This window comes from Protomyctophum parallelum (assembly GCF_964188405.1).
Source record: "Protomyctophum parallelum genome assembly, chromosome: 5".
NCBI classification, from domain to species: domain Eukaryota; kingdom Metazoa; phylum Chordata; class Actinopteri; order Myctophiformes; family Myctophidae; genus Protomyctophum; species Protomyctophum parallelum.
In genome coordinates this window covers 51789658-51805457 of record NC_139702.1, presented here as the reverse complement: position 1 = coordinate 51805457, position 15800 = coordinate 51789658, and the positions used below count along the sequence as shown (strand labels likewise).

Sequence of the window (15800 nt, the reverse complement as noted above, 5' to 3'; positions counted from 1 at the left end):
TAAATAAGAATTGAATACACATAAATATGACTTACTTACTTAATCCTCTTCGTTCCCGGTGGAACATAAGGCTGCTTCCATCTGGTCCTATCCTGTGCAGCATGTTGTGACTATCTGCTTCCATCTGGTCCTATCCTGTGCAGCATGTTGTGACTATCTGCTTCCATCTGGTCCTATCCTGTGCAGCATGTTGTGACTATCTGCTTCCATCTGGTCCTATCCTGTGCAGAATGTTGTGACTATCTGCTTCCATCTGGTCCTATCCTGGTCCGGCAGGTTGCTTTTGGCCTCCCTTGTTTCCTCTTTCGAGGTGGGGTCCATCTTAAGGTTACTTTAGAAAGGACATTCGAAGGACATCTGAGCTGTCTGTGTTTGATTTCCAGTACCACATTGCAACAGTTTGTCTTTATATACAGTTCCTCGTTGGAGATCTATTCTGGCCAAAAGATGCGACATATCTTCCGGAGACACCCAATATGAATATATCGATATGAAGCAACTGAAAAACATGTTAATGGTAGTGGATGGAGAGGATTTTTGTGCAACCAACCAAGAGGGTCACAACCATAGGCGGGACTTGACAAAGTATTTCAATTTTATTATTTCACCTACATATCTTAGAATACAGACATCAGGCTAGACATCACTTACAAAGGCACAGGTAATGTGTTAGTTGGACAAATTGAAAACAAAAAACATCAAATAGCTGTCAGTCACCAATAAGAGGGATTGCCACTGGGTAGCGATCAGCTCAGCCTCAATACCAATAAGTATTATATACTGTAAATCAGGCAGTGCCATTTAATGTAAAGTCCTGTTCATGTGCATAGTCATGGCTCGCTGTAATAAATGAGGTTTGTAGAGCAGTGGTTCTCAACCCTTTCTGGATCAGTCCACTTTGAAGTCTTGAATGTGTTCTCAGCCAACCGATCTAACCAACCAACACGGTAGCATGCATTTTCAGAGCATTTTTATTTTGATGATTTCATTATGATCAATCAATTGATTTAATTCCATCTTGAATCAATGGACCCATGTAGACTATTTGAAGTTCATATTTATCGGTATGGTATCAAAGAAAAGATACCAATGCATTTTTTTGTACATAATTCATATTAATGTTATATAATCATTATTGTCAATTATTTGGGGGCCCACCAGTGGTCCACAGGTTGAGAACCACTGTTGTAGAGGACACTGCGGCATTAATAAACTCTTCTTGTCCCTCCATGACAGCCAGGTCAGTGGTTAAGGCGTGGACAGGAAGGAATTATAAGTATACAGGTTGTATTGCAACTTGCCTCACAAGAGTCTCTCTGACCGCTCCTCTATACTGTGTTTTAAAGAAAGAAAGGACCACTTTTGAGATCCTAAGAGTGAAAGGCAGGGAAGGCACAGGAATATGGATTGGCAAGGTTCAGGTGGAGAGATAATTTGGCAACAAATAATATATATTATAAAGAAACATGATTCTGAGCTTGTCCTTAATTTCTCACGCGCGCGCACACACAATTCTGATCAAATTGTGAGTTATACATACACAAGCAAGTACACACTCTTTACATTAACCAATACACACTATTGGTAAGAGGGTAAAGGTGGAGGGTGGCAAAGAGAGCGGGATAAGTGATGCTAAATGAAAGGACCACTTCACCACTTTTCAACCAATCTTCATATAATAGGTCCTCACAAATAATCATGATAAAATGGCACGATTCTTTTCTACTCAGTCTGTGTCTCATGGGAGGGCTGTGGGCAGTTTAGAAACCGTCCTCCATTGACATCATCATTAGGCAGATCATTAGGCAAGTTTTTTTTTGCCTTTTGCATTGCAACTTTTCAGGGCTAGAAAGCCTACAGTTTCTATTAGCTTGTATTCCCCATCGATGAAGTCACTGGAGGACGGTTTCTGAACTGCCCACAGCCCTCCTATGAGACACAGACAGAGTAGAAATAAACTGCACCATTTTTTTTCACGAGTATTAGTGAGGACCTATTATATGAAGATAGGTTGAAAAGTGGTGAAGTGGTCCTTTAAGCAAACAATGTCAAAGTAATTTCAGTCAGAGTGTGCAGAGGTAAACAGAGCCTGCACGTCTGTTCTGGACAGCTTGGCGGGAGGTTCCATTGAGCCGCCCTCTCCCTCCATCATGCTGGCAGGGTGACACTGCAGCGACATGTCCATGCCTTCATCTTCACTCTCCTCTTCCTCTTCTTCTTCTGACACAGAAAGAAAGTTGTCAGGTGACTTGGGAGGGGGGCAACACACACTTCGCGAGTGTTATTACAAGATGGAAAGGAATGTAAATTTGCTGTTCTAGTGCAAGTGCTGACGTTTTTACCACTGAGCTAATAAGAGCCTGCCTGCTTGACCTGGGAAGAAATAGAATTTTGAGGGTTGTATCCAACCTAGAGACAGGATCTAAAAATGTTGTGCAGGGAGACCAAATACAACCACCCCCACGGTATAGTCAGACAAGAGATAAAGATGTAATGTCCCATGATAACGGTTATGATCACAAACAGCTACTGTAGAGACGGTAGTTTCTCCTAGTAAGAACTGCATTGTAGATATCTGAAATGTTAGTTGTGGATAGGAGGAATGTCATCGTGGATATTTTGAAATGTTAATTTTGACTAGGAAGAATTTAATTACAGATATAAAATACATACCCTCCACTGGCCTCCAGTCTAAATAGTACATGGTAAAACGGCTTGCCATGCGAGCTGAGACGGAAGAAGCTAACGTTAAAAGAAAGCATAGCTTTTAACTATAGTGTAGTGAGTTACCTTTCTCCAGGTCGAGAGAGTTCCGACCCTTGGCGGTAGCAGCAAACTGAAACACAGAGTGGGAGAGGATCAGAAGGCTGTAGCTTCACTACAGCTTTTTGTCTGTTTATGGCATTTTTTTCTTCCTTTTTAAAGATAATGTGTGTGCACAACCTACCTCTCCCATAACAGCGATGGGTGTCTCTCCTTTGGCCTGGGCCACTCTGTGCTCTATCAGGTAGTACATGTATTCGTCGTACAGCAGACGGATGAGGTGGAAGGAGCCGAAGCTGGCTGCACTGCGCAGGGTTAGGTCCCTGATCACCATTGAACTGCAGAGAGGACACAGAACCTGAACACCATGGAGCTACAGGGAGGACACAGAGAACCACTGAACCCACAGGATTAGAACAGGCTGCTTGTCACTGGTGTCTGACTGGGGTGACTTTTGTGGAGAATTTGTGGCCCTCCACTCAGGTAGCAGATTCATGCAATTTACAAGGTACATGCTACACCAAAGATGTTGTTTCTTATTTGTGCGCACGCATGCATGCATGCGCGCACGCAGTTCATTTGTGGAGTTGTTTGTGAGTTTATATATAGCTGCAACACAAATGACATATTTAGGACCGTGAAAAGTGGAGGGACAAAGAGGTCCCCCCCCCCATATCCCATAACATAACCCCTCTCGTTCCGTGCCTGCTGCTGCCCCTCTCACCTATAGAAGGACCAGTTGAGTAGGAAGTTCTTGGCGGCTTTGGGCAAGGCAGCGGGGTTGTGCTCATAAGGCTTCAGGACCTGGGAGACCACGGCGTCCAGCCAGGCGGCCCACTGCTCCAGGGAGCTCTGCTGCTGTAACGTGGCTTTGAAGTCCTGCTCTAGCTGCTGGACCACTCTGTCCTCGCACCGACACACCCACGACGCCTGCTCCTGGACCAGTGAAAGGAGAGAGAAGGAAGACGTGTCAGCCCAAAGGGCTCTATGCACACACTCCATTTTGAAAAGAACTTGATACTAATGAAGGCTCTGTTCCGTTCTGGCCAAACAGAGTCGGGGTGCTGCTATTGTGTGTGTTGGCTCTGCTACACCAGTGGGTCTCAAAGTGTCCTTGAGTGGGTTCCAAATGGGCCTGTATGGGTCTGTAACTCGGAGTGTACAAATGGAACCAAATAGACCCTTATATGTCCAGTGTACATAATATTCGGTCTGTCTGTCTGTCTGTATGTAATGAGCACTGTCACTGTGTGTGGGGGATCCGAGTGGGGACTTTCTTCATCTCGTTTAAATATAAATAACCTACTTCAAAATTAAACAAATAGCTCAGCATGATCTATAAACTGTAGCTAACATGGCATATGCATAATAATTTTATATGATAATCAGATTCGGAGTAGGATACATATTGTAAACGTTGGATAATTCATTTTGCACTCCCGTTTCCGCTGTGGCACCGCAATGTGCCCAAAAGAACACACACAGTCCCCGACGACACACTGTATCTACGTACGTTACCCTCACTTTACGTCCTATTACTCAAAGTATAATTTTAACACCATAGATACTACATACCACTGCGTCATTTATGAATTGAACACATTGATAAAGTTCCCTACTGCTGTTATACAGCGCAGTGTGAGCGCAAACGCAGGAAATAAAAAATGCAAGAATGATTCAACTTCTCTGCCCATTCGCATCAAGTCTACCGAAGTACAGGTGAGAATGTGACCTAAATGGAACAGAGCCTTAATTAGTATCATTGGTAACACCTTTGAGGGAATTAGGGAAGCGGCCTGGAAGTAGGAATTCTGTGTACATAGAGCACATTCCCCCGTTCTCTCCACCCCTGGGTCACATGGTGCCTTACATCTCTGTACAAACAGGAAAGGCTTCAAGACACACGAGAGACTGAAATGAACAAAAAGCTCAACACTCCCTCAGACCTGAACGTTGGTGAAGTCCACCCTGTTGAGGTCGCAGAGCATCTGGCTGATCTGCGTGGAGTTCTGGAGGACAGCGCGGGCTGCCTGCGCCAGGTGGTTCAGACTGGTGTAGCGCCGAAGCGTCTGGGAGAAGGACGACACACACACCACCTGGACGTGGATGGAGAGAGAGAGACAAAGAGAGAGAAGGGGGGAAGACGCGAGAGACGAAGGCAGTGAATAAGACAGCCCTTTTTTAAAGTAGTTTCGCAAAAATGGATGCAAGAGATAAAAGAATAATGACCTAGCATTCCTCTATCTTCATTCACCATTGACAATTGGCATTTTATTCTCTACAGTCTACCAAGTGGTGTGCAGCAATAATTCACGTGAATCTTACTTTAACCGCTACCATAATAGTTCATAATGCACACCTTTATGCGGACCATCTCCTCTGGGATGTTCATCATGGCTCCAGTGAGCCAGTTCTCCAGACTCTTGGCAAAGTTACGGATGGCCTGAGTTAAGGCACCTGAGTAGAGAGAGAGAGAGATTTTTGAGTCATGACAAAACAGAAACACTAGTTACTAGTAAAACACCAGTGCACGAATAGGAGCAACCTTCTGACTACCAGGCCGCTGTACCCACTAAGCTATGGCCAGCCCATAAGGAAATCTGCTTGTGTGAAAAAACTATTGCTACACTTATTAGTAGGGATGAAATAAATAACTTACTGGGGATAGGCCTGAGTACATCAGGGATGAGGATCTCCACCAGCGTTTGGTAAAGGATGTTGTCACACTCTCTGGTCCAGTGCAGCACAGGCTCAAACTTACACAGCACTACAAGGCACGACCTGGGCAAGCGCTTCTCTGACTCATTGTGCCTGGAGGGAGTACTTCATGTTATATAATGTTGTGTTACTCTCAAATCTGTTATTTTTGAGGGGCTATAAACAGGTATAGTGTAGATTCTGTCTTAACACAAACATTTAATGCCATTGACAATGAATGGAGAATTTACGTGTCTGCTGCATAGACTGTAAAGAATATGGACAAAGCGTTCCCCGGGTCTAACATGGACGAAAAATGAAGCCTGTTATTCCTGCACTGTAAGTCGCCATCTTTCTAGATCCGTTTGGGCCCAGCTGGCCATTGGCTGGCTCCGTTTGGGCCCATCTGGCCATTGGCTGCCCAGACAACGAGGCGGGACTTCCCCCCCTTCTTCTCCGTTGGTTTTTATTTTGACTCGAGTGGGTGGGGACTCCCGATCATAGACTGTAACGGTAGCCACGCCCCTCAGAACATACAGTACGCGACTTTAAGTCAAATTATCCTCAAATCAACCCCAAAATATCGCAAAATATCACATATTTTACAGCGACGCACATAGAGACGGCGCGCGCGCACGATAGCGCACGATCACGCGGATTTCGGCCGTTTTTTGGTAAATTACATCCAACATTAGTGATATTAGCGAAAAAATATTAATTTTTGCTCTTTTGACCCCGCGATAACTGATATTGATGTCATTCCGTTTTTTCCGTTAACGGGAGGTTTAGATTTTTCGATTAATTCCGTTTTTTCCGTGAATTGTAGGCCAAGGGTTAAGGTAATACAGTCTAGGTGAAGTTGGGCCCAAATACATGGACTTCTATGGGGCTATGGGGTTTTTTTGGGTCCAGTGACAGACAGCGCCACAACAGGCCATTATATGAACTTTCAGGAGTTTCAGGCTTCACAAAATATCTGTCTGACTGCCCCCCTGGTCTGCTGTCAGTATGTTGGTGGAAACTGGAAACCCTTGGCCAATGAGGAACCACCATTCTTGGTGACGTAACTAAGGTATGTTTCAAGGTTCAAGGTCAATAATTGATTAGAACACCCCTCATTTCACACGGGTGTGATTTAATTTTTTGTTACACACTGAGCGTGTGTGTGTGTGTGTGTGTGTGTGTGTGTGTGTGTGCACATGCACTGCTCACAGGTTGAGTGATTGTGTGTCGGTGCCCTGGCTGAACCTCCAGAAGGATTTCCACAGCGTCTCCACTAGAGTGAACTGCAGGTTGATGATCACATCCAGAACAGCCTACAAGGTAAAACACACACACAACATGACTCTCAACATCACAACACACTCCGACGCACAGATACAACACACAGTTGACTGACGGCTTGACCCTGATATAATAACCTTACAAAATCACACCTGTGAGAAGGGAGGGCCGCTAATGTTTGTGTTGGGACAATGTTTGCATGTACACCCTCAAAGCTGGACATAGGAAACAATATAACATTAGGATAACAGTACAGTTTAGGACATTCTTATCATTAATAATGGATAGTTGGCCTGGGCTGCGGCTGAGCGGTCCAGGCACCTAGGCCAGTAATCCAGCCTGATTCCCTCTTTCCTGTCCAAAAATTACTGTACCCTATCTTTTTTTTAATAAATTTTCACGATTTTGCAAACCCATTCTTTTCACCCAGTGTAAATTATCGAATGCAATCCGCTACACTTCCTCTGCCAACCTGGGGGGGGGGGGGGGGGCAGTGGACTGACCTATGCATGAGGAGTCCAAGCTGCTTCTTTTTACCTGACAGAGGGGAATTTCCCCGGCCGGACGTAGCGCGTGGAAGGAACACGTTATTCCGACCAGTTCCTTTCCCCTCCATCAGGCGCCCCAGCTGGCCAGGGGAGGTAGTTTAGAGACCAGGATTACGGCATGTTTTTTTGTGAGGGTACCTACCCTAGGGGACACGGGGAGAGCATGCAAACTCCACAGAAGGGCCCTTTCGCCAACCCCGCCTTGGGTATGGGCACTGTTCTCTGGAGGAGAGAACACGCCCCCAACGCCCACAGCGTCCCCAGCGGGAATCGAACCCAGGACCTACCGACTGTGCCACCGTGCCCCCTACTGTACCCTATCAATAAAAGCAAAAGCCAAAAAGAATATCTTTAAGACATAATGCATAGTTTCAGCCCTGTATGAGTCCTTCCTACCTCACAGTGTTCTCTGTACAGAGTCTGGAATGCCTTGAGGTGTTCCACAAGGATGCCATCAGGCAGACTAACCCCCTGAAGATCCATCTGCACAAAGTCTGGCAGTGGCCGGGATGCCTCTATACATGAAAGGTCAGATACACAGACAGACAGCGAGACAAATGTAAACAGAGACAGACTGCACATTAGGCAATGTTTACAATACATAAGGCTTTATTTGGGGCAGGTACATTACAGAAAACAAACCATCTGCTATCAATTAACTGCTAGCAGACAACCAGTGTGCACTCTAGTATTTTCTTCTATGCGCATTGTGTTATTATTCTCTGAATCTGGTAGTAGCATGCAAGACACCTACAATATGATGTGCTGGTAGTGACAAAAGTCAATTCAGCACAACTCATAAAGTTGTTAAAGCTAAACTTGTCTATAGAAGATTGCTAATATTCAGTTTAACTTCCTGATTTGCCTAAGTGGCTCAGGGATAGAGTGGCCAGTGGAGCAGCCGAATGGGAACTGTGAGGTTCCCAGTTCGATCCCGGGCTCCCCCAGAGTTAGTGTCGCCCATAATTGCTCCTGATGTGCAGGTTGGTGCCTTGCATGGTTTCCCCCGCCAACGGTGTATGAATGTGTGTGTGAATGGGTGAATGTAATTCACAATCTATGTAAATTGCTTCCTCACCCAGAAACTGTTGATACTGTTGCACCTGGCCAGAGATGTCAATGAGCCCCGCTCCCTGCTGCTGACCCAGTCCTCCTGACGTCCCATTTGTCATTCCATCTACCTTATGTGCCGGCTTTATCCTGTTGGATAGTACAGATAGAATGAAGACGGGGAGAAAGAGAAGGGAAATATCATGCCTGCATACGTACTTAATCTGTTTTATCCACTTTAATTATGGCATCCTAATTTGGGGCATATCATTATAGGCGAGAATAAAAATGAAAGAAATGTTATTAGTTTTTATTTAGCAATTATTTAGCAAAATGTATGTTGTGAACTAGGGGGAGACAGAGGGGTACATAGTCAGACTACCTGTGTCTCTGTGTGAAGGGCTGCTGCCTCAAGGCCAGGTGCTGCTGTTCATTCATCAGTTGGAGCAGAGGGGAGTTTGACTTGATCCTCAGACCATAGTAGTGATACTTTGAGTTGCCTCTGGGAACACACACGCAGACGCACACACACACACACACACACACACACACACACACACACACACACACACACACACACACACACACGCACACCCCGCACGTAACTATTTGGTCAGATTTGATTTTCTTTTCCCCCCCCAATTTACCATTTCATTTTTGTTCATTAATAATATCTTTGTTTTACACTTGAACTATATATTTTTATACAGCAAATGGGGACAGAACAAACGTTTAGGGTTAAAAAGAAAGAAAGATGAATACCTACCTATTCACAGAGACACTACTCCCCTCTGCATGGGGCTTAGACAGATTAATGTAACAGTATTATTATGAATGGATGCATATGTGCGCGCGCGCACACACACACACACACACACACACACACACACACACACACACACACACACACACACACACACAGTGTACACAGGTCTAGGAGTGTACCTGTTCCCCAGCCTCCTTGTGCGCAGCCCCATGAAGACAGATCTGATGAGCTTGCCGAAGGTGGCAGCGTTCACAGGCTCCAGCTTGTGCTCCTGGCAGTGCATGAGGTAGTGGCAATAGAGGGTGCAGCGGGGCAGACTCACCCCCTCTGCCCCCTCGTAATTATCACACAGCCACTGCACCTGGAGGAGGGGGGAGAGGGTACAGAAACACAGTGCTACTCAGTTTCATACAGAAACACAGTGCTACATCTGTTTCATACAGAAACACAGTGCTACATCTGTTTCATACAGAAACACAGTGCTACATCTGTTTCATACAGAAACACAGTGCTACATCTGTTTCATACAGAAACACAGTGCTACATCTGTTTCATACAGAAACACAGTGCTACATCTGTTTCATACAGAAACACAGTGCTACATCTGTTTCATACAGAAACACAGTGCTACATCTGTTTCATACAGAAACACAGTGCTACATCTGTTTCATACAGAAACACAGTGCTACATCTGTTTCATACAGAAACACTGTGCTACATCTGTTTCATACAGAAACACTGTGCTACAGCTGTGTGGTGGTTAACTCACAGTGGCAGGCGGAGCGCGAGAGTTGGGGTTAGAAAAGCTCTGTCGTCCTTCTGCGGCGGACCCCAGCACGTAGCCTCCCTGGATCACGTACCCTCCCCCGCTGCCCCCCGAGCCACCCGGCGCCACAGACACCGCAACGGGCTGCGGGGTCACCGACGCCGTGATGACCTCGGAGTCTGTGGTGGGTGTAGCTTCATAGTAGGCCGAGGTGGAAGTGGGAGGAGTCTGGGAGTAGAGGGGAGACTCAGAGTATGGGTAGCTGCTGGAGCGACTGGAGACACACACACACACACACACACACACACACACACACACACACACACACACACACACACACAGTAAATGCACTGCTTAGGCCAGTGGCTCTCGACCCCCCAGGGGGACCCCAGATGATTAGCTTAATGTGCAACATTTTCTACTCACATGGTGGACGTGGCGTTGAAGTTGGGGTCTCCGGTCCCATCCACATAATGCACCTGGCCAGTGTACACATGCTCCACCTGGACAACAGGAAGAGAACTAAGAGACCCTTTTCACCAACAGCAAGTGTGTGTGTGTGTGTGTGTGTGTGTGTGTGTGTGTGTGTGTGTGTGTGTGTGTGTGTGTGTGTGTGTGTGTGTGTGTGTGTGTGTGTGCGTACCTCCTGGTTGACATGAACAGGTTGAAGGTTGTTGATCTGAGTTGTCAGGCTCCGCTTGATTGTGTGAGATACTGCCTGCAACACTGACCTCTGCTGGTTAAAATGTAATCCGGTGTTAGACAGATGGGTTTCCACTGGAAAACCAGTACATTGCTGGGTAGAACATTTTACAATGGGAAATGTGAGAATAGGCTGTTTGAATTAGAATTAGAATGAATTTATGACCCAAATAAATGTATATATTACAATCGGCTAATGGGAGGGCAGGGCCGGTATTACAGACCTAATCTGTACAAATTACAGACCTAATCTGTAATTTGTGAAAGGAGCCTCTCACACCAGCATTTTGTTTCGTAAAGGGATGAAAAAGTGTCTAGGAGAAGAGATAAAGTGACAAACGATTTTTGGGGTGGGAAGTGGGAACACCACAGGTTTAGGCTATACAATTGTTTAATATTTTCTTCAGATTCCCAATCTTGGTTTATGACAGCAAGTCAGCAACAACAACCACATCAATCCCGACCGCCTGACAACGCACCACGTCTTCTCCTTTGACAATGCATAGCACGTCATGCAGCCGGATGTAAATAGCATAACCTAACATCACATGACATAAAACTTATATTAATAGTGGTCTCTCATTGTCACAAATTAATAATAAATCAAATGAACAAATCAGATAAATATGTTGTTTTCAGCTTAACATCTTCAAAACCCTGCAACAGTAACGATATACTGTGTCAGTGTGTGTGTGTGTGTGTGTGTGTATTACCTGTGGCTGTGTCTGTACCTGCTGGACGACTTGCGTAGGGACCCCAGTGGGAGGGCTGGATTCTGATATACTGTCATTGGAGTGAGCAGAGCCCTCTGGGAAGAGACAGAGAAAGAGCACATTGGCATAACATTTTCAAAAACATGCTTTATATTCTCAGAAAACAACCATCCAGCACTGTCACCTAAAGACTATTTATACTCACGATATACTGCTCCCAACCCGTAATAACAGTCACTATAGAACATTCTAGAGCTCAGTTTGAACCAAGGAGAGAGGACAGAAAGACAAAGCTGGATGGTGTGTTCCATCCTTATATCCTCTATCCTGCAGGCTGGGGAGGAGGCCGTGGACAACTAATCTCCCCAGACGGAGGCTGAAATCCCCCCATCATGTAAACACGCAGATCAGGTGAGAGTGGTAATTTCAAGATAAGGATACAAGGGATGTAGAATGGAGGGTGGAGGGCAGGTGGCAAGAGAGAAATTCAATTTGACTCTTTGAGACACTATTGCTTGGGTCTCCACTCTACGGTGAGGCTCTGCGTTTACAGCTAAAACGACCATGCTGATTGTTTGTTGAATAATAATAATAATAATTTTATTACATTTGACATGGTTGTCAAATGTAGGTTACTGTGGAAAATAGCATTTCAAGCACATCCTTTATAATAGCTCAATTTTACATCGATATTAACTATCTCCCTATGCTTACATTAAAGCTGCTATAAGCAATAATGTTTTAATGACTTTTTTATTGTTTTTTTGGTATTCAGACAGCCAGCAATGAGTATAACGCTTCCAAAAAAGAATACGTTTCTGTGACACATCTAGGGACCACAATCTGCATTCAAAGATGTTTTGTCAAAAACCCGGTCGAAATGACTAACCAATCAGGAAGTAGACAGGCAAATCGACCAATGACAAAGGTTCTAGGAAAATCTTTGAATGCAGATTGTGGCCCCTAGATGTGTCACAGAGACTAATTCTTTTTGGGAGCGTTTTACCCATTGCTGGCTGTCTGAATACCAAAAAATAAAAAAAGGACATTAAAATGTTGACATAACATTGCTTATAGCAGTTTTAATGCAGAGCAGCTCAATAATGGGGGAGTCAGCAGGTGTTTACTTGATAGAATTAGCTAGTTCTTTGTGACTCATCTTGGACCTCGACCAGAATGTTAATATGCTCCATCTTGCTAATCTTTATCAGTTCTAGATCAGATTTCATGCGAAGGTTTTTTGGTACTGTTGGTGCTAGCTTAACTTGGGATACATGATCATACTCTCTCAAGCTTAATTTATACTCCACTAGTCTCCACCTCACAACAGTGTTGCTTGCCGACTGATTTTCAAGTTGTAGTCATGAGAGGCGTTGTTAGCTTGACAATCTGTTCTTGTCGGCAAGCGGCACTGTCATACTACAGAGCATAAATTAGGCTTTACAATCATGCACCATTGAAAATGAAGATGTTCTCAATTTATTTTCCAAGGCTTTATATAAATAAATGATGTTCCATCAGCCAGGTCTGCTGTACGTGTATAATTTCTGTTTCAAAATGTAATAAATAAATTCCAGGTTACTTTATGAGGCTCAATAGAGATCAGAATATTTACTGTTACTATGTACATTATTGGAAGTTCAACTATATTCAATATCACAGGTCAATGTCTAGGAAGTCATAGCTCCACATTTGTCAAACAGGTCTGTGAGTGTCTCTCTCTGGGTGAGAGTGCATTTGCTACTTGACACTAGCAAGGGAAATGATCTACTAATAGACAGTCCAAAAATAAACACTGCCATACAGACACCAGAGTTGGAGTCAATTTGCCTTTAATTTCAGTCAGTTCAAAATAAAGGCGGTCAAATAAAATAAAAATACATATCAATTTGGGGGTCATTGGCGTTAAGAAGTTTGAGAAGCACTGACCTGCGACTCAGAGGTACATGGAACTAGAATGATTTTAGTATAGAGCAGATGTGTGTTCAGGAAGAGGTCCAACCAGGTCTGCTGTGTAACCCTGGCAACAACTTTCAAGGAAGAACTGTGTGCCGTATTCAGACTGCATGCTACATCATGTCCTCCTGCTGTTAAAGTCAGCTCTAGCTTCTAAAACCAGTGGTTCTCAAAGTGTGGTCCAGGGACCCCAAAGGGTCCTTGAAACCCAAATGGACGATTATAGGTATGTAAAAATAGAATGAGATGATTGGAATGAGAGTGTAAAAAATGGAACCAAACAAACAAAATCCACTCACTGCTCTAAAAGGCAGGTAGTATGATTGTGTGTGTGTGTGTGTGTGTGTGTGTGAGACTACAATTAATCAGTATCTCACCTGTAACCGTCACAATGATGTATTGAGGTGAACTGTTCTGACCATTCTTCTGGATCTCAGTTGTAACATATGGCTGAGAGTGAGTGGCCAGAATCACCGCTTTCTGGGTGGGCGTGGCTTGGGGAGGAAGCGCATCCTGGGCCGTCTTTGAGGCCGCAGCTGATTGGTTGGCTGACACTATGGAGCTAGAGGCTGGTGAGATCTCAGACCGGAAGTGTGGAGGCTTAGATGATGAAGGCGTGGCGGCAGCAGCAGCTGTTGCTATGGCTACTGCGTTGGCCTGCTGAGCCTGAAGGTCCTCGGCGTATCCAGAAGTTGCCATGGCAACCAGTGCTTGAGACTCCACTCGACTGGAGGCGGAGAGAGCGAGGGAATAGAACTCAATAAAGAGAGAAAATATCGTGCAAATGTGTAGAAAGAAAAACGTGTTATTAAAAGTATTTTTATATAGGTCATATATTTATGGTCATGTCAGAGGATGTGTATGTATGCGTGTCCATGTATGTGTGTCAAGGATATAAAAGCCAGAGACAAAGTCTTTTGTCTAAAGGCAAAGCATCACACTAACCCTATCCTGTTTGAGGCCACTGCTGCCTGTGCAGTCTATTCTGGACACGGACTGAAAACAAAGTAAGTGAGGTGGACCGTGGAACTATTGGATTTAATTTAGGCTATGAAGCTTTAATCCACCCTGGTAAAATGAAGCAACCAACTTGCTTTAGAAAAACTAGGCTACTAATGTGAAAATGTCTGCAACTACTAAACAAACTAATAACTAAAATGATCCTGACAGTGTGGAAAGACGAGAGGTCCACGGTGTGATGTTGCTACATTTACATTCTTAAAAAAAAATTAAACGCTGCTGCACTAGCCAATAGTAGCCAGCAGAGCAGCAAACAGGACAAGATCATCAGATGACTGGCTGGCACACACACACACACACACACACACACACACACACTGTTTTTACAGGGCTGGTGAGTTCTCAATTACCGTACGGTAATTCTCACCGCGAAAACTTTTAATATATTACAACAAGAAACAGTACTGTCTGGACTCTGGAGTCATTAAACTTTTGTGTTCTCGGATCCATCAGACAACGGCGGTTGCGTCGAGCAACATTGACGTACAGTACAGTACATAATCTGCAACTCATTGCTGCTGGACGTTGAGTTGTGAAATCTACACAGCTGCTGGCAGCTGTAAAATTAAAAACGACGTGGGTATGTTAGCTGTAAACACGTGACCAAGCGGCCGGAGACACGTCCCGTTGTTTTGTAGTGTTTGGAGTTGAAATATACATGAAACCGTTTTTAGTTATACTTAACGCGCTAGAATAAAAGTACACGAATGTCGTTCCACCGTTCCACCCGCCATTTTGTACTGTTATCAAAGACTTGACATCGCCATAACAACGGGAAAGCAGCTGGCTGCCACGGCGCCGCCACAGGCTGGCTGCCACTTTGATCAGCGACAGCGACCGCCACGCGCTGCTACTTCACTTTCACCGTTTGACGACAACGGCAAAAATAATAATAATAATAATAATAAAAATATTCACACGTAGGCCTACTACATTTCAGAGATATGAGACGATCACTTTAAAATAACTTTATCACCTCTGCTTTCCGTCAGCAATGTCCCTTGTTTTGTCGTTAAAGTTTTCCTTTTAGTAATTTTAGGCAGGTTGTTGTTGTTGTTGATTCTTGTTGCTTGGCTCTTGTCGCCAGGACTACCGTGGCTATGGCGCCCGGTCTTCACCGAGGCAACTGTTGCTACCCACCCGACATCGCCCCGCCCTCCTCGTCGTTCTCATTGGATAACTTGGGAGGTTGCTCGCGCTGTCATCAAAATTCCAGATCAATGATTCGTAGTCAATCGTTGTCTCTCATTTTTCACCACCCATTTTCAGTCAAATATAACTTCTTATTTTACTTTTTAGTAAACTTTCATACTTGACATGTTCTAAATGGATGACATTTATTTTCTATTGCAGACATTGTGATTGTGAATATCTTTATCAGTCAGTAGGTGACTGGTGACCGGAAATTAACTTGGATCTAATTAAGCTGTTCCCTAGCAACGCAATTCCATGGTCTTTCTTAAGGCCAACTGTTGCTCATTCTTCATCTGATGTTTCTTTCTACCACTACTGTATAGCACATTTGGTGACTAGTT

At 44.4% G+C, this 15800-nt stretch overlaps 1 protein-coding gene across 4 annotated transcripts; it reads right to left on the bottom strand.

The window, feature by feature from the left end:
- Positions 1 to 576: 576 nt before the first annotated feature.
- On the bottom strand, positions 577 to 15444 carry rfx1b (regulatory factor X, 1b (influences HLA class II expression)). 4 transcript variants are annotated; one of them, XM_083765420.1, is made up of 18 exons: positions 15242 to 15444; positions 13623 to 13972; positions 11290 to 11384; positions 10518 to 10610; positions 10301 to 10377; positions 9878 to 10148; positions 9288 to 9469; positions 8725 to 8844; positions 8371 to 8492; positions 7689 to 7807; positions 6673 to 6776; positions 5423 to 5574; positions 5123 to 5220; positions 4710 to 4859; positions 3488 to 3699; positions 2948 to 3101; positions 2791 to 2836; positions 577 to 2217 (listed from the first exon to the last, which is right to left on the bottom strand). In XM_083765420.1, exons 2-18 carry the CDS (start codon positions 13942 to 13944, stop codon positions 2060 to 2062), a joined length of 2475 nt encoding a protein of 824 aa, XP_083621546.1. In that variant the 5' UTR covers positions 13945 to 13972; positions 15242 to 15444; the 3' UTR covers positions 577 to 2059. The 4 variants fall into 4 exon arrangements, with proteins under 4 accessions (XP_083621546.1, XP_083621544.1, XP_083621547.1 ...); XM_083765418.1 differs by having other exon boundaries at positions 577 to 2220; positions 15242 to 15443; XM_083765421.1 differs by having other exon boundaries at positions 577 to 2220; positions 10518 to 10607; positions 11308 to 11384; positions 15242 to 15443.
- Between the last annotated feature and the right edge of the window lie 356 nt (positions 15445 to 15800).